Here is a 25,972-nt window from a genome sequence, read left to right as displayed (position 1 = left end):
TACCATCTTATTCAACCGCAGGAATATGGAAAGCCAGCGAGCCAATTCGGGTTCTAATGTGAACCGTAAACCGTCGAAAACAAAAACAAATACTAAAGTCACGAAAACCACAAAAAATGCTAGCGGAGATTGTAGTGACTTGTCTGAAAGCACTTCTCATACTCAGTTCTTTGTTAAAAGTAAAAACTTTGGAGCATACACGAGAGTTAGAAGGGATAGATATTATGAGATACAAGCTTTTTCATCCTCCGATAGTTTTGGCTGCATTCATGGCCCAGACGGAAAACCTTACACGGAGAGCGAACAGCTAAATAGAGCTTTTCGTCACGATTTGGATCCTGTCCCAGTAGGTAATCGAGAAATTATTGAGTCAGTATATGGTCAAGGAAATAAACCCTTTTATTTGGACAGATAGCGCTTTCCATCACCCACATACCAATTAGTACCGAAGTATCACTTGGTTATGATTTCGCTTGCGTGACTTTGTGTTGACCTACAAAGCTAAATGTCGCTATAAAAATTAACGTGAAGAATTTATACACTAAAATGCACTTTGTTTTCAAAGTGCTTGCTCTACACATTTTTGGTGATTTTCTCGTGTTACCTATTTACTCCATTGTAGAAAACAGGGACTAGAATGTCTATAACCACTTACCAACACTTTAACACTTAAAAAAAAATATTATTAAAGCAAAACTCACAAATAACGTTATTTTGGTATTATTAGCTATTAAAAATTGACTTGCCGCCCTTGCCGGATTCTAATTTGGATCCAAAACTCACTTGATACTATCGCTTTGTACGGCGCGCGAACTCGTATGCGATTTTGGTTACATTGCAAACTATGTTACTTAACAATAGTACCTGTATATAGCTGAGGTATAGTTTTCGAGTAAATACGATACGGACAGATGGATATAATGAAACTAGGGTTCCGTTTTTGACATTTTGGCTACGGATCCCTAATTGGAATTTGTTTTGACTAATGGTACAGACAGAAGTCAGTGTTTGTATATATTGAGTTAAAAGTAAGTACCTATGTAAGTAGTGCGGATTTCGAAAATAATGTCTGTTTGGTATCCAACCAAAGCAGCTTCAGAATTCCCAAGGGTACAGATTCAAAAACGGGCAAATTTTTTTACATTTTTAATGTTTTCAGGGATGCCAATTTTAAAGATGATAATAATCCATTTTATTCCATAAGAGTGCGTATATCGACACTGATGTCTGTTTTGTTCTTAGATTCCGACATGGCGGCAAGGCAAATTAGGTACGAACTTTCCAAAGGAATCCAAAATGAACATAATAATCTAAATCCTTCTGTTGGTCCTCAGAGCAGGCATGGAACTCCACATGTCCCCCGGCGTGCGGTTGGGAGATGGCGCAGAAGTTGCAGTTCCTGGTGACGGACGCGGCGCCCCTCCGACAACTGGACCGACTTAATGCCCATCTACGTGACTTCGCTTCCATTTCTCAACACGGTTATGTATCCTTTGTTATGAGGAATGTGAAACGTAAGATGGGCACAATTATTTTTTTACCTCAGCAGCTCGAACAAGGGTACTTTGCTACTTAAAAACAGTGAGCAAAATCGCATTTTGCGCACTGAGTGAGACAAAATGAGCAAATAGCAATTTTGCTCACTCAGTGAGTAAAATGCGATTTTGCTCACTGTTTTTAACTAGCAAAGTACCCTTGTTCGAGCTGCTGAGATGAAAACTTAATTGTTGGTATACCTTAAGAAAACATGAGTGAATAGGTAAGTGATGAAGAAGGAACACATTTTTCGGGTTCTCTAATATGTTCTCACTGCTGAGGTGAAAAGTTTTGTGAACTACACGAGATCAAAGTTATTTACATCTCGTGCGCTTTTGAGTCCCTTACTACGCTCAGGATTCTAAATTAGATTCACGAGCGTAGCGAGTGAATCTAGTATAGAATCTTTCGCTTGCACGGGACTCAAAATAAGCACTCGAAGAAATATCAAATATCTCTTGTTGTACAAATAACTATTCTTTCAGAGCGATTACTACTTGTATACCTAATAAAATTCCTTATGATGTGTTCAGAGAATTGATGTCCTTGACAGTGTAACCGTAATACTAGACTTTCTGGAGGCAACGTACATGAAAGAACCCAGCTTACGTGAAGGTTTTGTGTTCTTATTGAAAAACATACATCAACCTATTATATTGAACAGAAGCGCAGACCTCGTAAAGTTTTTTGATAATGTGACTAAATATATAGGATTTCTAGGTGAGTGTCTACTGTGTCTAGAACTTATTTCTTATCATATTAATTTAAATGATTGCTCAAACTTAGTTATGTGAGCTGAAAGTTCAAGCTCATCCTATATAGTTCATGCTGAGCCATCGGCAATAGATGCAGATTTTTGTTTGGCCGTCCTAGAGTCGAAGAGTAGGGTAAGTTTTAAAGCCAATAAATGTTTGCATTTTCCATTTATTCATAGTAACATGGTTGTTTTACAAGGGGGCAAACTTGTTGTATAACCCCTCGTGCTAATATTGATATCAGAGAAAGCGAAAGATTCCAAAATGGTTCGAAAAGTGGGGTCTTAAGCGTTGCGAGAACTTCAAGCCACGAGGGTTAAACAAACTTAGCTCCCGAGTGTAACACAAATTTTTTAACCACACCGAGGAAAATTAAAAATACATTTAGTAATGTAAAACATTACAAATCAAATTCAAATGAAAGTTATAAAATATTTATTATTCAAATCATCGCTTTAAAGTCAATTCTATTAGCCAACATGAGCAACTCAAAATTTGCATCAGATTACTTTGCCTCATATTTATGTGGATAAAATGCAACTTATATTACTTATCCGTTTTTAAGTATTTATACAAAGAGAGCCTTTCCGAGGGTGTGTTGAAAAAATTTGTTTAACTTGTTCTAATCGATACTTTCTTTTATACATTCTAAATACCTAGTTATTAAAGTTACTTTGCTTTGTGTTACAACTCTCTTTATTCACGTACCGTTTGAATGAGACCGCGTTTATCAAAGAGGGTTAATGAGGCCAGTGCCACTTGTACTCAGGGGAATATTACTCCTAATTTAGGAGCTCAATCGTTACGATCCATGGGCATGACTGCATTATTTGACTACCAATATTTGACCCGAGGCGGCTATTATATTCAATACATGCAACTCATAGGTACTAGGGCGTCTGGTGATAGTTGTTCAATAAATTTATTGAGTGGTAGCATGTTTATGATTATAATGTATAGTTTGTCTACGGACTGTCTCATTTCAAAGATAGACAGAGACCCAGCACCCAAAAGAAAAGGATGAGTTTAAATTGGTTTAACCGAATATATCTATTTGATATTTATTCAATAGATACTTTTTAAATTGACTCTTTTGTGCCAACATGCCACTTGCACCATTCCACTAACCCGAGGTTAAGCGGTTGAACCGTTAACCCAGTGTCAAATTGTACTGGTAACTCCATGTTTAACTGGTTAACCCGGGTTAGTGGGATGTTGCAAGTGGCCTATAGGCCACAGATTATATAATAGCCTAGGCTGCAAGCGCACCTAAAGTCCGGGTTGCACGACAGTAAGTACCTACATTGTTTTGATTATGGAGCCAAATGGTTAATAAATACCTGGGAGCCGATTTTTGAATTTCGATCGCTCGAAATTCGGTGGAAAACGGCGAAATGATAATTTTTGAAATACGAGCCATACAAATTAGGAATCTAGTGGTATTGACCACTCGATTTCAATTCTATTAGTAGAATTTAGATGCCTAGCAGTGGAGATATTATTTAACGAAATACATGAAATCGAGTGGTCGAAACGAAATTCAAAAATCGGCCCCCTCTGAAGTGACAACAAGGCTAAAGGCAATATTCGGTACTTACCTATTTTGTTTAGCGATCTAACTAATAGATATAACTAATAAATTAAATCTACATATTTATAGGTATATCGCTAAAAAAGTACATACTTAAATCTACATACATTTGTGTGCAAAATCTCTAGTATGAGATTAAGTATGTGCGCGGTCACTAAACTCGCATTTTGTTGTTACCTAACTAATAATAGGGTAATAACTACTCTTATATGTGCCTGTTGTACAAGTTATAATGGTTTTCCACAATAAATCCCATATTTAACTTATACCTTGCGAATGACATTAAATATGCCACTCCTAAATGCTTCAAGGTTGTCTGTTGCTGTGTATGGAAGAGGACGAGCTGTTTGCGGTAGTTGCTGATGCGTTGCTGTGGCACCTGTCGGCGCCGGACGCGCGGCGGCCTGCGAACGCGCTGCGCCGCCGCACGACGCTGCTGGCGGCAGCGCCGGCGCTCTACCACGCGGCCGCCAGGATGCTGGCAGTCGCATCGCCCAACCGCTTCCCCACATTCTTGAAGATGTCTCTATTGTTAGCTGCTGCCTCGCAGGAAAATTGTAAATAAGTATTAAGTATTTAACTTTATAGTAGGTGCCTACTACTTCCTCGAACTTCCCCGCCGGCTGTTGTCGCTTTTTTATGGTTTTTGGACTGTTTTATGGTCTTAACTTACACATGGTTTAATCACTCTAATCGATCTTTATACGCCCGATGAGCAGTCTACAGAAGAGCTTACTGAAAATGTCCTTGTTTCTAACATTAATCTACAGTTTTATTATACAACGGCTAATAACTAAAACAACGTTTTGTATATTTGATTAGTGAATCGATGAGAAATTATCTAGCTATTAAATATAGTCTCATAGATATACTTATTATAAGATTTCTACTTCCGGTGAGGTATCAGGTTTTGCATTAATGATATCAGGTCAGGTCTTAAATTACGTGAATTTAAAGAAACTAGCGTATATTACGTCACGCGTTATTTAATACGGTAAATTATAAATATTCATTAAATTCATGCAAATACATACATTTTACTTGCATAAAATAATGCTAAATGTTACCTAGCCTGGAATCCTACCGCAAACATCGAAAATCGAAACTTCGTTAACTGCCTCTCTATTGATTTGCTTAATTAAGGCAGAAAATGCATTGTCGCTTTTTGATGTTCGCGGTAGAGTCTGTGCGGAAAGAGAAGAGTCGTGCAATGTATGGGGCCCAATACATTTCACGACTCTTCTCTTTCAGCACCTAAGTACCACTTTGACGGTGTCAACAAGGATGATTTCTGATTGCACCAGTCAACGCCATGTTGACAACTATGAAAGTGGTCATTTTGGCTGAGACGTCACAATCGTATCCAGGTGTGGAGCTGGTCAAGGAGAACATATTAGAAAATATATTGTACCGCTTCAACCCATACTTCCCCGAGAGAAAGTTGCCGGAGTACGACATTAATCCAGCCGATCCTCAACACTACAATGTTCAATTGGGTGCGTCACTTTCGAAATTCACTTATGAATTATGGTAATCAGATCAGGTCTCGCCGACGGTTATTAACTGCACCGAATGTTGCACTAATTATATTTCCATTATACCTAATGTAAAATTTAATTGTAAGATTGTAACGGTGTTACCTAGTATAGTCATCTTATACCTTTAAACGAGCAATTCTTGTATATAAAGCTGGTCAACCAAATCTTGTCAGTAAAAAAAGGCGCGAAATTCAAATTTTCTATGGGACAATATCCCTTCGCGCCTACATTTTTCAAATTTGCCGCCTTTTTCTACTGTCAAGATCTGGTTGACCAAGTACCTATATATTTCGGGGATCTCGGAAACGGCTCTAACGATTACGATGAAATTTGCTATACGGGGGTCTTCGGGGGTGAAATATCGATCTCTGGTCTTATCTTTGGGAAAACGCGCATTTCTGAGTTTTTATATTAAAAGTGTGTTAAAAACGATTAAAAATATATTAATTAAAACATTTAAATACCTAAACAAAATAGGCACGTGATACATTTATTAAACCTAGGTACCTATACAAAGTACAACGAGATTCTTATTCTAATTGTACTTTATTGTTATATGCCATTTATTAAACATGCGATATTATGTGTAATACAAGCTCACACTGGCACGAGTGTTAACTTAGCATTTAGTATCGGTTAAGCTGTTAAATGTCTAATTGAGTTTTCCTGGGATTTTTAATGTATCTATGTATATAACTTGCAAGCAGGAGCCAGCAGCGTCCACCTCCACACTACACTCACCTTGCTCCTAGTGCTCGTCAAGGCATTAAAGCAATGTAGCGAGATGAATCCCAAGTTTCAAGAACAGTTACCAGCACCGGATACTTACGCACAAAGGTACAAACAGCAACACTCTTAACTGTCCACCTGTGGACCTTATGCCTTTTGTAATAAGGTTTACCGATGGACAGTTAACAGTGTGGGCGATGGATGAATTCTGTATCGGTAATGTCACTGTCAGTTTTCTGCAAACAATCTCATTATTGGACGAAAAAGGCAGACGATCTTTGACATAGACATAGACATAGAAAAGTTTTATTCAACATCACATGAAGTTGCAGAGTTAACAGATAGTGTAACACATTTTTACAGATAAACCTTAAATTTAGACTTAAAAACTAAGAAATTGAGTTGCACATCTAAGGGAGAAATATTCATGAGTGTTAAATAGGAGCTTGCCTCAGCATAATGTTGCAGTATATTTAATTATTTACTACAACGCTGGTTTTCAGGCAGACCCTTGATACATTATCCCTTACTCGCTGTAGTCGAAAACTAAATGCCTTACAGTTATGTTAACAAAGTGTGAGTGTGAACTGTATATGCTAGAATTTGGAAAGAACAATAGTAGCTAAAAATGGTGTAAACTAAACTGAATGGAAATAAAAGGAAGTATATGATCTTATAAGATGTATAAGATAGATAATGATATGGATGTAAATATACTTAATAGAGGTAAAAAATAAATAAAGACATACGGTGCACAAATATCATTATTTTAAATAATATATGACGGCGTGGCTCTAGTCCCAGGAGGTAGCGTGTTTTGTATTGCTATGAGACGTTGTTTAATCCGCAATTTAAAACTGCTTACTGTGCTTAAGTTTTTGAGGGGTGGAGGTATATTATTCCAGCATTTCGTTGCTGTATATTTGAAGCTACCTCGAAATGCAGCAGTACGGTGACGTGGTAATACTAATTCGTTACAAACCGATCTGATGCCATACAAGCTCGACCTGCTTGCGCGCCATTTGAACTTTTCGAACAGATACTCTGGCTCTGAGGTTTTAAAGACTCCAAACAACAAAGATGACAGGTGCAGCTCTCTACGAAATGTCATTTTGAGAATACCTGCTGAGTTTAAATAAGGTGTCACATGCTCACGTGGCGGAATTCCGAAACAATAACGAGCACATGCATTCTGCACTCTCTGGACTATACGGTCAGTGCGGGCTAGTAATCGTGGACCATAGACTATGTCCGCATAATCAAATTTAGAAAGTACTAATGAATTACAAAGTTTAATTCGCAGATCGACGCTGAGAAAATTCCGAATTCGATAAAGTACTTTGAGTCTATAAAATGCGTTTCTTGTAATCTCCGCAATATGCCCCTCGAAACGCAATGACTCATTCATTAGTAATCCCAGATTGCGTGCCTCCGATACACGTTCTACTTCTTCTCCCGAGATAATAACTGCTGGTTTATGGTGTTCGATCCGCTTGATTTGATTTTTAGAGCCAAATAGCATAACTTTAGATTTAAACCGTAGTATTTCATTTTGGACAATAACAGTTGAGTGTTAATGGCATCAAAAGCACGAGAATAATCAAGAAGAGCCATTATCGTGCCTTGACCTATATTTTGTGCAGATAAGATGTTGTCAATCACATCCAAAAGTGCTGTTGTGGTGCTACGGGACTTGCGGAAACCTGATTGCAGGGCAGGAAGTAGTTTGCTTTTTTCAAGAAAAACTGACAGCTGCATATATACCACCCGTTCTAGTATTTTGGATAAACACGGACTTTGCGACGTAACGAACCGGGAACCCCCTTATTTGACATTTTCATAACTCTGCCCATCAAAATCCATTCGTCCGCGGCTCCGTGATCGTAAGTGCTAAAGAGAGCTGCAATTTGGTATGGAAATATAAGTCATGCAAGGCGACAGAACGGTAAAATAAAAATTATGTTTTTTTTTTTATTATTATACATACTACTCTTTGACCGTTGACCTACCTCCCACAACCATGTTTTAATAAAGTGAATATTTTCGGAAATTTCGCCCCGAAAAAAAAAATATCCCACTTCCTCTAACTTTTAGTTTTCCAAAAAATATGAAAACAAATCGTAAAACAAAAGCTTTTTAATAAATACTTTCAATGAAAACTATGGCGAACATGATCGGTCCAGCTGGTAATTATTGTAGTCTTCTTTTCTTAGTAAAACGACGCGCGACGTACAGTCGACGTCAAAAATATGTTTACACTTTTGCACCTTACTCCTTGGTAATAACTAGTGTCCGACCGAAACATGTTTTTTTGCCGAAACCGAAACCGAAACCGAATGTTCGGCTTTGGCTCTAGTTTCGGCCGAAACCGAAACCGAAACCGAAACTTTTGTAGACTTGTTAAAATCGTTGAAAAAATGTCATAAAACCGCTTTTACACACATATTATGGGGCTGTCAACACCCAATGTCCTTGAAATTGATGTTACTTAAGCAGTTTTTTATGAAAATTACTAGAGTTAGACCAAGATAATTCTGCAACGATTTTGATAAGTTGATAACACACGCAGTGCAAGTGTTATTTTAAACGTCAAAACTTCTATGAAATTATGACGTATAAATAACATTTGCACTAGTTGCACTGCGTATGCTATCAAAATCATTGCAGAATTTTCTTGGTCTAACTCTATTCATTCACCAGTCAAGCTAACATGTAGACACAGGGTCAACCAAAAACGCGAGCGCAGCGAGCGCGAAATTTTTTGTTAACAATATCGCAAGGCCGGGTACCGATCTTCACCTGGGCCGAAAAGTCAAAGCCCTAGCCGTGCTTAAGGCTTCAGGATAAGTAGTTGAGCACAGATTCCAACCAATGTCCATTGGATTCAAAAGCGAGACCGCAGGCCGAGCATGGCGCAGCAAGGCCAAAGGCTAAGCTGAAGTAGAGGACATGTGGAACACAAACCAATGGTAAATTGAGGTAAAAAGTGAGGCTAGTTTTCTTATTATTATCTTGCCCAGGGCCCAGTAACATGCGACAGTGCTATCTCATTCACTTATGTATTGACAGCCTCTTAAGACTGCGTCAACCGTCCAGTGGCGCCCTCATTAGTGGAATTGTGTTTTATAATAAACCAATTAATGTCTGTACCTAATTATAGCCTGACCAGTAATATATGATAATTGTCAAGAGGGCGCTGTTATTCTTATGTATAGGGTGACAATTCCGTGTAGTATGAAAAAATTAGTTCCAGTGAAATTCCGCAACATGGCGCACCCTCAATAGATCCTGGTTCACCTATATACATGAATCAGTATATGTAGGTAATAATATTGTTGTCCTACTTATTCCCCAACTTTTGGTCTTTGTCCGAAGTACCATTTCGTAAGTTTCGGCCCGGACGAAAGGTTCGGCCGTTTTTTGGCCGAAACCGAAACTACAGCCGAAACATGATTTTTTGGCCGAAACTGGCCGAAACCGAAACCGAAACCGAACCTTCGGTCGGACACTAGTAATAACATATCAAAATGTAAACATATCTTTGACGTCGACTGTACATAGTGCTGCGAAGGTACTCCGCTATTTAGTTTCACCGACTGTCTAATTACTTGCAGGTGCTTCATATGGGCGTACAGATATGAGTGCCGCGCGCGCGAACATCAAGCCGAGCGGACTACGCTGACCGTGATCGCATCTGCTCTGCTCCGGTGCTTCGGTGCACGGCTTGAGACTTTTGCCGCGCGTCTGATGCCCGGTTAGTCTAAGTAGGGTAATTCGCCAGGCCACTTTTAGTAACTGGCCGCCCTAAACTAAAAACGAATTCTATTCACCTATAAACATAATTCATTTTAGTATAAGGCGGCTATAGTTATTGAAGGTGGCCAGTTATTGAAACCTTATACTAAAATGAATTCTGTTTATAGGAGAATAGAATTCATTTGGTGGCCAATTACTAAAAGTGGCCAGTTACTGGCGAATTACCCTACTTGTAGTTAAGGACGTCGAGGTACATATGAATGCAAGAGTACAGTTTAATTTATTCCTCCTGTTACAGGACACACCCGGTATATCTCAATGTACTTTGACTTCAGATGTGATGTCGTTGTCGGTGGCGTCGGAACTCCAACTCCGCGGGGGCTGGGCTGCCACCGTAAACATCAACACTTCGCTGCCAGACGTACAATTTAAGAAGGCCCTCATATACCTGAGCGTTGATTGCATTAAAATATTTCCATATAACCGATTTGTAAGTACATAGGTTTTAGGTAAACAGAATATGTACCTAGAGAATAAGACAGAAGGATTTAAGGTACCTACACAGATTTAAAAACCCAGCACGTAGGTCGGGTAAAAAAATAATGAATAAATAAGAATATGTAAGAACTTAATTACTGAAATTCGTAATATACCATATATACTCGACCAATCATAGTTTTATAAGGTTAAGTACATAATTTAAACAGTCACTAGCGTTACTGCGCTATAAAGCTTGACGCTTGCCCTAAAACCAAATTGGTGGAACCAAGCATCCTGCAGTTATTGTGATAAACACCTGTTACTGTATGTTAAGTAAGCTAATGAATTCCTTTTGAATGAGGTTTAATATAAACAGCATTCTAATAATAATAGGAAGCCACTAAATTAATCGAATTAGTTAATGTTATTATATTACTTATTATTAGCTGATAGAATCCCAACATTGGTTTGTCGGGTTGGTGTGTTTGCTGGACCCTGGGCTGACGCAGCTCAGGCCGAAGTGGCCGCAGCCGCTTTACGACGAGCTCAGGCAAACGGCTCTCCAGGCATTGGTGTGCGTTCTTCCGTTGGCACAGACCAATGTGGCTAAAGACTGTGGATTAATAAGGAGGTTGGTATTATACAGTGTGTGGCCTATAACGCGGGAGAATAATTAAAACGTAGATTCTACTCCTCAAACTAGACAATGTTTGTTCAGCAACTTTTAAAAATAACTTGTGGTTTGTATTTTAAAACACTTTAAAATTTAATCGAACACGCAATGTATCACGAAATTGATTATGCCTGTACGGTGACAAGACTGACGGGCGATGTCAATTAGACGGAATTTAAAGTACATTGAAAATATTATTTAGTTTGTTTGAAAAAGGGACAATTTTAAGACTACATAATTTCAAAAAGTTGTCGAACAAAAGTTTTATTGTTTGAGTAGTAGAATCTACGTTTTAATTATTCTCCCGCGTATAGGCCACACACTGTATATGACGCAGCTCGGCCTAAGTGGCCGCAGCCGCTTTACGATTTATGACAAGCTCAGGAAAACGGCTCTCTAGCGATTGTTTGCGTTCGTCCATTGGCACAAACCAATGTCGGTAAAAACTGAGGATTAAGGATTAGGAGAATAAGGAGGTTGGTCTACTCAAATCCAAGTAGCCTCTGCTGCTTTATAACCCTGGTATCCATCCTCATATATCTACCAATTAACGATATTTTGGAGAATATTACTAGAGTATGTTGTTCTTGCGATTTGAATAAGATATGAAAGTTGTCTTATGTTAAACAGGTCCCTAAAGTTACCTGTAACTGTACATATTACTTGTGGAATTTTACCTGATCTCTTTCAAATGTAACAAACTAGAACTACTTATGTAAAAACCAAATTAATTTAACTACAATACTCAAGAATTAGAAGACAACGAAAGTATGAATTTAAAGTTAGTGGTGCTGTTGCGTTGCAGGATAATGTGGTACGTGGAGTGGTACTCGTGGAACCAGTTCGAGCTGAGCGCGTTGTACTGGATCCTGCGGTTGCTAAAAGCAGCCGTGGGCCACCGCGGCTCGCTGCCGCGCCCTCACACCATCAAAGAACTCTTCAACTCGCACGGGATTATCATTCTAATGCGTGAGTGCCTTTACCTATGACTCATAGGGGCGCTATGACCATCCGCTGCCGACCTCTATACCTCATGCTTAGTGCGGAAACATTTTTAAACATACCTACTAGATGTAGATAAATCGATTAGCATGGGGAGGCTTAAACAGCAACGGCTAGAGCTATGTACTTGTACTTACACAGATGCATGCGTTTTGCACACTTGATCATATAATTCATGTATCTGGAGGCACGGCAGTGCCCCCGCCAAATCGAGCAAAACAAAGAGGCCGTACCATCCTTTTTTCGAAGCGATTCAGGCCATTTTAGACCTAGTGTAATTCTGTGCTTGTTTTATTGGCCGTATCTGACAATGATAGTCAAACGGCCATCCCTTAATGATACATTGCAGTCACCTCGTAAGCCAAGGTATCTATGACAAGGTTCTAATTCAGAAGTACCTAATACTCACCTCTAATATAATATTGATTGCGTTTATTTTATTCACTAACAAATTGCTTTCTAATTGACAGACTTATGCTCTACCCTGATTCGGCAGCGAGACCCGCCAGTAGAGATGTGCCAGGTGGTCCTAGCGCTATGCCTGCGGGTGCTGGCGGGCGCCCTCGAGGACCCCTCGAGGGTCAAGTGCGAGGTGTATCCTCAAATCGTGTGGCCTGTTTCCATCAACTCCCTCTCGCGGACCATGATGAATGTTATTATGCATTCGCTTGAACGGAGTTATATTATCAGCGAGAGGTCATTGTTTATTTATATAGTGTCCCGCTCCTTACGTGCATTTATGCTGGTGTATAATAAATAATTATTTGTTGACCAGCCTATAAACACGTGTCGATATAGATAGGTATACATATATATTTACGTAAGTTAACTGTAAATATCTTTCTAAATGGTATTTTATACCATTAAGAAAAATATTTACAGAAAACAAAGGATTGTTTGCTCATACCTATTACTCATATATTTAATGTTTTTCTTCAGGTGGTTAATATCCGTCTTGAATTTTATTTGGGAAGGCATAATATGGAGAGACGAATACAGGAAACAGTTCTTAGCAAACAATGGTGTTTACCAGTTGTTAGATTTAATTACAGTAAGTGGATATTATTTGTTGATCATAAATATATAATTATTACGTACCTACATAAGTATTGCCCGAATGAGGGTGGTGGGTGGTCCTTACATCTCGAATTTCTTATTTTTGCGAGGAACCCTTTATTTGATATTAATAAATATGCCATTTTTCTCAGAACAATGCCTACTAGCTAAACTAAAAATATAGTGTTCCGTTTTCTTTCTTTCATGACAAGGCGAATTTTTTTTCATACCTAATGACGACTTACCTAGGTATGATATTAAAAATTTGAACAGTGTAAAACCAGAGATACAACAGCCTAGAACGTTGGTTTGGAAAAGTAGGTACATATTTATATATATGTGTTCGCCAGATGGTGCACGCGCCGGTGCAGTGCGTGGCGCTGGCGCTGGTGTGCGACGTGACCGTCGCCGGCGGCGCCGTCTCGCAGCTCGTCACCTGGCGCGCCGGCGTCGGTGCTTCTCACGCTGTTAGCATGATCTTGATCATTTCACTCGTATTCGTCACTCATTAAACATTAGTCGGGTTATCTAAACACCCCCACTAACAGTGTCAATATCAATGTTGCATTTTTTACATGATTGCCACCATCCGGTCACCTGCCGACGTTAGAGCGCATCTTACAAGGAATTAAAGAATTTCAACGTTAACTCAGTAGTTACACTAGTTACGTTCGTTTCTTTAACGTAGAACGAACCCGGTGTGTAGTGTGTAGGTACTTTCCTGTACGTACGTACTACGTTCTAAAATACTTGTTAGTTTGATTTTTTTTATTTTAACTTCAATCATTATATTATTCTGTTTGGTCCTATTCTGGTTGACTAGTAGAGAATGCCGCCATTTGTACTTTTTTTTTGATGTGCTATAAAGTTTTAATCTTATAACAAAAATAAATAAATATTAACAACATTCCGTTGCCGCTAAGTTCTCTGAATGTTTAGCACCCTCGCGTCGTACAAACGGGAGCTACCATCGCGACTCTCTTGGCGTCGCTCGTCCGAGACGAATGCCGCACGCTCGGCGTGGACTTGAACGAGGATGGAGTTATACAGGGTAACTAACTACAATACTAAATCCTCCTCCTCATCTGAGCGCTTTGGCTTTACTGGTTGCATCCTGAAGTTATGGGGGCTCGTTCTAGTTTGGCAGCCCAATCTTCGTAATTCAACCCGACATCCATACTATCCATAGTTACCTACTAAACCACCAGCACCAATAAGTTTTAATTCTTTTATTAATAGTTTCCCAGAATAAACTCTAGTACCGAGGAAGGACTATAGGATATAGGAACTATAAATAGATTGAAATCTAATTAATATCGGTCCATTTAAATCCTATAAATGGACCGATATTAGATTTTCTAACTATGTTTTCTTTTAACCTATGAACTCCGTTAATAGGCTGGTAAACATTAATTATTATCATTTATATCAAATAATATTTCTGAAGACCATATATACTTATGCTCCGAACAACTCATTGGTAGGAGCCGTGGTTCAAATTACCTATTAGAACCTTTGATTTAGAATCCGCGCCCCTTATCGACCGCTATAGTAATGTGTCGCGTTTGATTCTGCAGATTTGAATAATCCGTTGAGATCGGCTAGAGTTCGGAAAGCGCTAGAAAATCCTAAATTAAACACGGTTCATCACCGACAGCCTATATGCTATGCTGCTGCTGATTTGGCAGGGTCTCGTATGTCTAAGGTAATCGTCATGTTCATGCTTATATCGAAAAAAAGAGAGGAACTTAAGCGAATCGACTGAGTAACACCGCTCAAGATTTTGACGCTATTCTAGAATCACCAAGGGATTTAATAATTTAATAGGTACTTATTATTGGTAGGTAGTATGTTGTTCAGTAGGTACATACCAACTTAATTTTTGAATGATGTTTTGTTATTTTTGGTTGTAACGTTCCATTTTTTTTTGTAGGCTTACGTCCTTCTACAGATGTTGTCTGAAGACTTGAATGACAAGGTGTCGATAGCGGACGAAGCATATAACCTGTACAAGCACATACATATGGCGCGTCAAGACGAAGTTATCATTTTATTTAATTATTGTATTAATACCTATCTTTATTTCTCTTTTAACTTAGGTTATTTTATAATATGGATCAAAAATAAAATACAAAAGCACGTATCTACAAAAACAATACAAAAAAATACTTATAATCATATTATAAAAAAACCTAACCTAGTGTGCCGGCAGCAGCGGGACAATGTCCAAGCTGCCGGTGGTCCGGGCTTAGGGTTGCCAGATCGAAAGGCGCTATTATCGGGAAAAAATATCAATTTTTCGGGATTTTGAGACTTAAGTCGGGAAAAAATAAACATTCAAATTAAAGTAATTGTATTAAAAACAACGATATTTTACACTATTGGCACTACGTCAGCTACTCTGCCCATAGACGTTTTTATAACGCTGACGCGCTCGAGACGGGTCGCTCTCTCGCTCGACGACAGTTCGGAACTTGATAATCTTGAAATTATTGTTTTATAACGTGCAGCTGTTTTTCGGGACAATTTCTACTTTGTCGGGAATCGGGAACACATGCTAAAAATCGGTAGAATCCCGCCAAATCCCGACCATCTGGCAACCCTATCCGGGCTGCAGAGAGGAACCGCCCCTATCCGCGCCAGTGATGGTAGATCCCAATAGAGCGTGCCACGACCATTTTCGGGAACTGGCGCAGGAGAGTACTTGTAGTACTTCGCGGTCCACAAGGCCGTATAGAAGAGCAGTGCCTGAGTGGCTCTCCGGGACCTATATTGCACACAACTGTAACTATTAATATATTGTTTTGAATAATTAATATTACATATACCTAATTGCAGGTAATTTTAACACTATGTTCACATTACTTGACTGCGAAACTAATGGAAACGTGGATAGAAACACAAATGCAGAGCCCTAACCTCGAGCTTCACGATGCCGATATTCTTGAAGAATTTGTTCACATAAACAAGTATGAGGTTTTAGTATACCTTACCTAAAGCAGATTATTACTACGCTGTTAAAAATTGCCTAAATCTCTTTCACTGTACGGTTAGCTGCAGAGATAAGGTACCACCCCTGCATACAAACTTTTATGCAGGGGTGGGACCTTTTCTCTGTAGCTGACTGTATAATAGATTGAAAGAGCTAGAACGGCTTCACTAGGGTTACCAGCACTCATCTTCTTAGGTGTCTGTCTATTATTCTACTACTTCGCGTATAATTTGTTAGTGCACCGAATCTAATCAATGAATCATGTCATATGTAATAATTTCTAGAGGTTGGAATGTTGAAATAAAGCGTCAACAAGAAGCAATCATCGAAATGGATCGAAAAAAAGTAAGACCCACTCTCTTAATAATACATGGATGAGCTTGTTGTCATGTGTATTGGTCTTGCTTGAAAGTGCTCAGTCCCGCATGAAACTACAGCGATGGCACCGCACCGGGCTTTAGCCAACCACAAAGGGTGAATTACAAAATGTAATCTAAACCGTAAACATTTGAGGTGTTTAGTAGTGTCCGACCGAAAGCTTTCGGTTAATTTTGGTATACTTTCAGCCGAAACCGAAAGTTTTATACATACGTATAGGTACATGTCATAACTGTCATTAAGGTATATGGTTGCTACTTTTATAATAGCAGTCACTATTCTTATTGAAATCGTTCAAAAAGTGGCCATGTACTTTTGCAGCTACGTGTACCTATAGTAAATGGGTAACTACAAAACTACTAATTAGCATTGTCAACAATTTTTGATCTGTGATAATTTTTTGAAGGGGCAATCAACTATTTCTTGTTGTTATTCTGTCCCATCAGCGAGGAGACAATAGTAGCATAAATTGTTAGAAGAACAGATGTACCATGTTCTACTAACATGCTCAGTAGATGTCCCATTATGGAAAGGTCTAATAACTACCATAAAATGCAAGTTTGGTTCATTTAAATACGAAAAACCTAGAATTTTAAGAGTGACTCAGAATACCGTAACCATAGCAACGTGTGACAAGAAAAAGTTGATTAACTAACCTACTTTACAACCCATAGTTACGTAACATACTCACCCGCGTCCTGGGAAACCGCCTATAATTTGACTAGGTTGAGCATTTAAAGGCCAACCAAGAGCAATATGACGGTTCATGTTACCTATCCATGATACCGAAGTATCACTTCAATTCGTCTTCCATCGCTAACAGAAACACGAGGAGGAGCGTTCTTTGTACTCGTTCCTGGCGCGGGTGCGCCTGAACACGGCGCTGGACGCGCTGCGGGAGGTGCGCGCGAGCGCGCGCTCGGCCTCGCGCGGGGAGCTCGTGCGCGCCATGCTGGCGGACGCCGTGGCCGCGCACCACCGCCGCACCATGCAGGCCAATGACCTCGGCGAACCTTTGCTGCGTACCTATCAGCCTTCGCTTGACGATCAGGTACCTACATTGATTTCGTCTCAGCTATACCTACTTAAACGAAGTATAACTCTGCATTGTGTGCGAGTGATTGACACATATTCATTCGCAAAGGCGAAACGAAAATAGGCTCAATATAACGTTCTGACAGTTGTCATACGGCTGATACGGAGCCACGCGAAGGTATGATACCTACTATCAAACAACTTGATTATTGACCCACTGTGAAAACTTTAACATTTACTACCTCATTGGCATTACATTGATTTGAAAAGTAAAATTATATGACACTGTAAAACGTCCTATGGTGGGTCATAAATCAGTTTATTACATTGTACATGTTCATATGTAACGAATTCACAGAGAACTCGCCTAGCGGGTCGCTCGCTGTACACTGAATGTGTTAATCGACACGTCTTGAAAATCACTAATTTCTCTTTTTGGATAAAACTTCATTTTGATAAACACTCAAAGTTGTACGTGTCTCAGATATAATTTTTGATAAAGTACAAACTTCGTATTTTTCAGAACACAATCGCTCAGTATGTGCAAACCTACTGCATCCCGAAAAAGAACAGTAAGGTCGATAGTCGATCTACAACTCCGTACAGCGTGCTTTAATTTCTGTCACGAATTTATTATACCAATAAAATATATTTCTCTAATATAGTTCTTTATATTGGCTACATAAGTAGAGTTAGACCACACTCTGCAACAATTTTGATAGCACAGTGTTAAATAACACTTATACTTGACGTATAAAAATGTGTCATGATTTCATAGAGGTCTGACGTAAAATAACACGTTTTGTTAATATTTATAGCATTAAATTAAAGAATCTTATTTTTTTTTTCATTTTAACCTTTTTATTTAGTAGAAGAATATATTATAACTTCTTATGTAGGTATTATAATTATATAAGTAGTAGGTATTATAACAAATAGTTAAGCAATATTTAAATGTATGAAATATGAACTGTATAAATTGAAATTATAGATTGTCAATAACTTGTATTCAATATAAGTACTTTATAATTTTTTGGCTAAAATGTTATTTTTTCGCAACTCGACTGGACTGCCAGTTAGAGCTATCATATTCAACGACTGCTTCTAAAAGCCTACTTCAAAATTAGAATATAAATATACTAAATTTTATATTAAAGGAAAAAATGGAAAAATTACGCTTCCGGCAGGACTTGAACCCGCAACCTCCGCAATCCGTGCGTTAGCTCTGCCAATTGAGCTACGGAAGCCTACCAGAATCTTGCGAATTTTTCCATTCTTTCCCTCATGCATACACGCCTTTGGGTGGCGTATAGCGACATCTACCGAGAGACGATTACATCTTTTTAACGGCACCGGAGTCTCAAGTTGCATTGAGAATTCACCAGTAACAATGTGCTAACCCGTACTAAATCAATTTTTTAAACATGCAGATTACGTCTGCGAGCGATATTCCAAATTTTATATTAAAGGAAAAAATGGAAAAATTACGCTTCTGGCAGGACTTGAACCCGCAACCTCCGCAATCCGTGCGTTAGCCATACTATACTATACCATTCAAATTTCGAAGCATTAATTCCCAGCAAGCTGGAAATCGTTTTAATGAAAGGGAGGTAAAATTTGTGCACACCTGGATTACGGGAGTTTTCAGAAAATAGTGTACCCAATTAGCGTGAGTTGTTAAGAAAAGTTTACCACTGACAGTTTTGTGATGGTAATTCAGAAAATAACTCCCTTACACGCGTTTAGAACCAAATGAAGGTAGGTACTAAAACGATTTTCAGCTTGCTGGGAATTAATTCCTTAACACATTCATTGCTACCCAGCCAAACAAGGCATCCGCATCAGGCCTCAACAATTTCGTCATATAAAGCTGTACTACTAGATCCCGGCTATCGGGTTGTCCGGCCTGGGAACGAAATCATAAAATACCCGATAGTCGGGTTTTCGACACTGAATGTGTTAACACATTATGCTTCTTTTTATCTAATTAAATTGGCCTAATAGCTACCAATACCATAAATTTCGTTTATTAATTTTACGTAATGTTCATAGAGCAATAAGTAAGCTTAGAGAGCTCATTATATACATAGATATAAACTCATTTTAATAATAAATTTTATACTTATAAGTAATAGAATTTAAGCTTGCTTTAAGTATTAAGTATGTAAGTTTTAAGTGAGTTTAATAATATATTTTTCCATACCTCCCATTCAACTTATTATTTATTAAGTAGGTAGGTAAGGGAACTATTGTATGGTGTGAACCTCGTGTGAACAGACTCTCTCTCTCTCTCTCTCTTTAGCCTTTTTCTACCCTTCGGGTGTAGGCCTCCTTCATTCTTCTCCATTCGTCACGGTTCTGTGCAACCTGGAGCCATCTCATCCCCGCAGCCCTTTTGATGTCGTCTTCCCAACGCATATTGGGTCTACTTGGAGGACGTTCTTCTCCCCATGGTCGCCACTCGAGTATTCTTTTACTCCACGAGTCGGTCTTTCGTGCCATATGACCAGCCCATTCCCACTTCAAACTGGCTACGCGTTTTACAACATCCGTGACCTTGCTCTGCTGTCTCAGCCACTCATTCGTTTTACGGTCTCTCAATGTGATCCCCACCAGTTTTCTCTCTAGCGCCCGCTGGACAACGCTTAGTTTACGTAATATGCCTTTGGTGAAAACCCAGGTTTCAGCTCCATAAGTGAGAACAGACTAAGCTTACTTATTTCGCTATAGTAATATCATACGTCTATCATAGGTCTATTGATTTCTTTCAGTTGATATACATTTAGACATTTTAAAAGGAAATACATGATTATTATTACAAAAACACTTTGAAAATATTAATTCGCCATGCTGTCACGTCAAAAATATAATTCTTCGCTCATGTAGATACCAATATTTACAAACCGACATCGTTCATACTTTTGACGATGCCCTACAAGCCCCTGGTTCAATGGAAGATACCTTAATGTTATAAGTGTTATAACCAATCCCAATACACCATTAACTAGTTTGTATTTTACTGTGTACTACATCCACAAGGATAATTTCGTAGTTGACCAAATGTTTAAGTCATTGCAAGTTGTAGATCAAATACCTATATGTAACATGAATGTCATAAAATTCGCTCTGTGCTTGGCACTACAATCTACATTACTAAAATAAATCAATTTTACAAAAATCATAATTACATGTCCATATGTACCTATATTATAGTAGTTATCAAACAATAAAATTATTCTGCAGTGTTTAAGCTTTGTGCAAATATAATATCGTTCATCATTTAATTAGATTTTTCTGATATTAACATAAATAATTATCTTAAGAGTTGTGGCAACATTACACATCTATTATGTAAACAACCCTAACTATATACTCAGACATACAAGGAGTAAAATATGTAAATTGTTTGCCATGCTCTAGATAACTCTGAGTATACATATATGTATATATACATATTTCCTCCATGTGTAGAAAGATTATGCAAAAAAAATATTTTCACACTAGTTTACAAGCCACCAAATATATTAAAGCTCAGTCAGTAACTTTAGCACATGAATTTTATTGTGTTGGTATTCCTAGCGTGTTCCTGACCAATCTTTCAGCAATCTTGTTAAATTGTTCTCGGTCCTCCCTCCACATTTTTGCTGCGTCAACATTTGCTCCACTCTCGTCATTAGGTTCTGGAAATTATAGCATGGCAATTATCTAAAAAGCCTTTATGCAAGTTTTGTCACATTCAAACGGGATTGTTTTTATGTGAATGGCAAAACTAAAAATTTAAAACATCATACTCAATTGCTTTAATGTTAAAGTTTAATTTTGGTAATTCATAGTTTAGCAGCAAAAGATTTAATCAATAATAAACTTATTATATTTAGTCTATCAATTAACTTTGTCAGTAGAAAAAAAAGCGAAATACAAATTTTCCACGGGATTAACCCTTCGCGCCTACATTTTTGAAAATTGCCGCTTTTTTCCTGGCCGGGCAGACTATATTAAGAAATGGCTTGACAGTCTACATTATGGCTTGACAGACTATACTATATTAAGAATCTATAGACACCAGGATACAGATACAGGAAGAATACAGATAGTGTAGCATAGTTGTGGATATAAAGTTTTATTTAACCTCGTCTGTGGAAGAGGTTTCTTGCTTTGGTGATAACTACTATACTGGGAATGTTTTTCTTAGTTTTTCCCAGTGGTAAGATGTGAAAAAAATTCTCATTTGTTACCACTGGTAACTACTTGGTGGTAAGCAATGGGAATAACCCGTTTTTTCATTAAACTTGTGGGTAATTTTAACATAGACTACAGTTCAACTTACCAGCTAGCATACTGACTACTGACAGCAGTATTTTTTCAACACTTTGAACTGGCGACCACCTCTCAGCGCTGCTCTCATACCCCATGGGATCATCTCCGGGCGCATGGAGAATAGATATGCAGACACGCCCATCGGCATATACTGTAACATGGGAACATAATATTGATATGATGCTCTCAGCAACATTATAGTGACAATGCAACAGACTCAGTTACTTGGTTGGTCCATAAGTTCTGTCACAAAGGTTATTACTGATAAAAAAGTTGCAGGTACAGTCAGCTGCAGACAGGGTTGGGCAGTATTTCAATTACATGTATTTGAAATACAAATTAGTATTTTGTATTTATATTTCAAATACTACCTCAAAAGTATTTTGTATTTGGTATTTCAAATACTGCACTCACATGTATTTAGTATTTTGTATTTCAAATACTTCAAGCTTCAAAATACATTTCTATAAATACATTTTATTAAATTCTATAATCCTAAAATGTCTAATCTCTCGCACAAGCTGTGAGCCGACCGCGAACCTCCGATCCAGCCGAGATACAATTTTCATTGGCTGGATACTGGATCTATATTAGGTCAACTTCTGCGTGGAACTTTTCGTTTAAATCTAGGGGATAGGGTCATTGCAGTAGTTTCCGTCCATGCACTAGTTTTCGACGACTTGACGGATTATCAAATATATATTTAATTTTTAATTTACTACTTTTTGCGAAATCTTCATCTTCCTCGCGTTGTCCCGGCATTTTGCCACGGCTCATGGGAGCCTGGGGTCCGCTTGGAAACTAATCCCAGTAATTGGCGTTGGCACTAGTTTTTACGATAGCGACTGCCATCTGACCTTCCAACCCAGAGGGTAAACTAGGGCCGTAATTGGAATTAGTCCGGTTTCCTCACGATGTTTTCCTTCACCGAAAAGCGACTGGTAAATATCAAATGATATTTCGTACATAGTTCCGAAAAACTCATTGGTTCGAGCCGGGGTTCGAACTCGCGACCTCCGGATTGCAAGTCGCACGCTCTTACCGCTAGGCCACCAGCGCTTCCTTTTTGCGAAATATCATTGTTATATGTAGACAGATATATTGCTTAGACGCCTTAGACATAAGGATTGAAATCAGTCCAAATTTGTGCAGGAATGTAGGTATATATTCAAATTTCGTCAAGTGGACGTAAACTAGAGCTGGACGAAAACTAGCGCAATGACCCTATAAGTTTATATGAAAGGATATTCGTTAACGTTAAAACTAAATGCTAAACAAAAAAATAAATAAAGGTATATTTTGTAATTGAAATACATTATTTTAAACACTGTAATTTGTATTTTGTATTTCAAATACCCGTCACCAAAGTAGTTTGTATTTTGTATTTCAAATACTTTTAAAAATGTATTTTGTAATTTGTATTTCAAATACGTGGAAGCCAGTATTTTGCCCAACCCTGGCTGCAGAGAAAAGGTACCCCCTTTGCATATAAATTTGTATGCGAAGGTGCTCAGCTACTTAAGCTAGTATTGCTGAATTTACATAAAATTTGCAATATAATTGCCATTGGGAGTAAGAACGTTTAAGTTATGTGGTATACTTTAAACTGAATTAGTTTACTGACACTCTTACTAAAATAAAGGTTTAAACATTTAGATTAACCCCTACCCATATTATTGTAAATATCTGGGTGATCGAGCTTCGCTCGGAAAACATATAAAAACTCGAAAATGCGCGTTTTCCCAGAGATAAGACCTAGCTAGATCGATTTCTCGCCCCCGAAACCCCCCATATAGTAAATTTCATCGAAATCGTTAGAGCCGTTTCCGAGATCCCCGAAATATATATATATATATATATAAATAAACAAGAATTACTCGTTTAAAGGTATCAGATATTGTAATTAGGTTGTGTGACCCACTGGAGAAAACTTCTACTGATTAAAATTAGTGGGAGAAACCGCCTGTAACCACAAGGAGTTCAGAGGCACATATAAGGTATTTGGAATGTTTAGTGCATGTGTTTGGCACTTACTGTTTGGATGAAACATTTCGCAAGTGAACTGCATCTTGGGAGGGCTCAGCGGGTAGTCTGGAGGGAACACTAGCTTTGCCGGGAATATGCCACCTTCAAAACATGTCCCTTCTGGTCCCCTGTAGTCACAAAAAATTGTAGTTTAGGGACAAAAATATACTATGCAGACGGCACATTCTACCATACTGTCACTTACAAAGCTGCTTTAGTTATTACACTTATTACTTCCACCAAACCATCTGTCTTTCATAGATCTTTGCTGCTATAATTGTTTCATCAAACAAAAATGAAGAAGAGCATGGCTTAGCTTATAATATAGGTACCTACTTCTTGTTTGTGTAACCCAATATGTTAGAGCAAGTTAGAAATCATAGGTAGCAAAACTGTTGAAACTGGCCATCAAAAACGCAAAGATGTGTGAGCCTTTCAATGACCGAGGCAGAATTTGTTGCAGCCAGCCTTGCATCTCAAACAGTAATATGGCTCAATCGTCTGTATAAAGAAGTGCGAGGATTCGACGTTATACCTACATTGTTTGTGGACAACCAAAGTGCAATCAAGCTAGTCAAAAACCCTGTGTTCCATTTCAATACTAAGCATATAGACACACGGTATAAGTTCGTGCAAGAACTGCACCACCAAAAGAAGGTAGATGTCCTCTATGTGCCATCCACGGAGCAAGTAGCAGATACGTTGACGAAAGCTTCCTCAGAGCACGCACCTTGTTGGGCATGATAAGTAAGCCTGCCCTGATGTAGGGGGAGTGTTGAAACTGGCCATCAGGTACAACTTTTTATGTAACTGCTGTATTTTCAAATATGTGAATTTGACAGACTTCAATAAATATTGTATGCAGGAATATTTGTTTCAATAAAAACTAGCACATTTTGTTATCTAAGAGGTAATAGAATGAACCAGAAGTAAGTACAGACTTCCTTACATGTCCTTGTTTATCATAGATTACTTACGTGATTAGAGCTTCCCATTCGAAGAAATTTTCTTCGTTGATCGGCCCGGCAATGATTCCCTCTGGTGGATTAACTGTAAGCTCTGGAAGTTGGATATAATTATATCATTCCACAATCAGTAAACCGAAACACCTAATTCTAACCTACGAATAGCGAAGAAAAACATTAAGACATTAGCACTGTATACGACTAAAAAATCTTCGTTACAACTAGATCAGATGAGAGAAATCTACTTTTTACTTAAATATAAAATAGATTTATTTCTTGATATCCAATGATATATTAAAACAAAAACATAATACGTAAGCACTAGCTCAACGTAAATATTCCACTTACGTTTATATTCGGCCATAAGCCGTCGCAATGCTGACCCAGCCATTATAAGATTTTAATGCTGCTTTAAATTGTTTTTAAAAACATGAAAACAAGTATCGATCCACTCTGTTTTTTAAATAAAATATAGATCAAAAAATCGAGCTGTGTAGTTGTCGTATAGCAAGAAAATACGTATACGACGTATGTCATACGTTTTGAAACACGATTCGGGAGTTCGTTTCAGAATTTTAACATAATTGTAACATTTACAATTTCGATGTTGGTTATTGATGAAAATTATAGGTAAAACAGTATTATTACTTTCTATTAATTTTGCAATGTCTACAATAATGCTCTATATAAATTCAAAATAGATTTTATAAATATCTTCTCTCTAATCTTATGTTTTGAACGATCTCTATAACGTCATTTTGGCTTTTTTTTTCAATGTTATAGTGCTTTGGCTACAAGGCAACAAGATTATATATATAGATACTTGGTCAACCAGATCTCGACAGTAGAAAAAGGCGGCAAATTTGAAAAATGTAGGCGCGAAAGGATATCGTCCCATAGAAAATTTTAATTTCGCGCCTTTTTTTACTGACAAGATTTGGTTGACCAGCTGGTTAAGCAGATCTTGTCAGTAAAAAAAGGCGCGAAATTCAAATTTTTATGGGACGATATCCCTTTGCGCCTACATTTTTCAAATTTGCCGCCTTTTTCTACTGACAAGATCTGCTTGACCAAGTAAGCCCGTCAAACAAGTTTGTCAGTAGCAAAAGGTGCGAGTTTCAAATTTTCTATGGGACGACTACCC

General features: G+C 38.1%; 2 protein-coding genes across 2 annotated transcripts; one reads left to right on the top strand and one right to left on the bottom strand.

Annotated features, from left to right (window-relative positions):
- Nucleotides 1–25: 25 nt before the first annotated feature.
- LOC134661821 (uncharacterized) lies at nucleotides 26–18,165 on the top strand. Its single transcript, XM_063518015.1, has 20 exons — nucleotides 26–350; nucleotides 1,335–1,486; nucleotides 2,070–2,256; nucleotides 4,194–4,439; nucleotides 5,250–5,378; nucleotides 6,128–6,257; nucleotides 9,764–9,903; nucleotides 10,241–10,395; nucleotides 10,832–11,016; nucleotides 11,864–12,027; nucleotides 12,531–12,756; nucleotides 13,000–13,111; nucleotides 13,467–13,583; nucleotides 14,056–14,167; nucleotides 14,694–14,821; nucleotides 15,050–15,157; nucleotides 15,955–16,085; nucleotides 16,393–16,453; nucleotides 17,310–17,537; nucleotides 18,045–18,165. Exons 1-20 carry the CDS (start codon nucleotides 26–28, stop codon nucleotides 18,135–18,137), a joined length of 3,129 nt encoding a protein of 1,042 aa, XP_063374085.1. The 3' UTR covers nucleotides 18,138–18,165.
- Nucleotides 18,166–20,937: 2,772 nt separating this feature from the next.
- LOC134661886 (ubiquitin-conjugating enzyme E2 G2) lies at nucleotides 20,938–25,228 on the bottom strand. Its single transcript, XM_063518113.1, has 5 exons — nucleotides 25,177–25,228; nucleotides 24,841–24,922; nucleotides 23,873–23,991; nucleotides 21,849–21,989; nucleotides 20,938–21,201 (listed from the first exon to the last, which is right to left on the bottom strand). Exons 1-5 carry the CDS (start codon nucleotides 25,217–25,219, stop codon nucleotides 21,080–21,082), a joined length of 507 nt encoding a protein of 168 aa, XP_063374183.1. The 5' UTR covers nucleotides 25,220–25,228; the 3' UTR covers nucleotides 20,938–21,079.
- Nucleotides 25,229–25,972: the final 744 nt, after the last annotated feature.

Source organism: Cydia amplana, chromosome Z (genome assembly GCF_948474715.1).
Source record: "Cydia amplana chromosome Z, ilCydAmpl1.1, whole genome shotgun sequence".
Lineage (NCBI taxonomy): Eukaryota > Metazoa > Arthropoda > Insecta > Lepidoptera > Tortricidae > Cydia > Cydia amplana.
The sequence above is the reverse complement of the archived record's forward strand: the minus strand, read 5'-3'. Positions and strand labels throughout refer to the sequence as shown.

Coding starts and splice junctions, on each gene's coding strand:
- LOC134661886 (XM_063518113.1), bottom strand. CDS start 25,219: ATGGCTGGGTCAGCATTGCGACGGCTTATGGCCGAATATAAAC. Junction 24,923..25,176: donor GCTTATGGCCGAATATAAAC/GTAAGTGGAATA, acceptor TCCAACTTCCAG/AGCTTACAGTTAATCCACCA. Junction 23,992..24,840: donor GAATGGGAAGCTCTAATCAC/GTAAGTAATCTA, acceptor TTGTGACTACAG/GGGACCAGAAGGGACATGTT.
- LOC134661821 (XM_063518015.1), top strand. CDS start 26: ATGGAAAGCCAGCGAGCCAATTCGGGTTCTAATGTGAACCGTAAACCG. Junction 9,904..10,240: donor TGCCGCGCGTCTGATGCCCG/GTTAGTCTAAGT, acceptor CTTTGACTTCAG/ATGTGATGTCGTTGTCGGTG. Junction 17,538..18,044: donor AGCCTTCGCTTGACGATCAG/GTACCTACATTG, acceptor CGTATTTTTCAG/AACACAATCGCTCAGTATGT.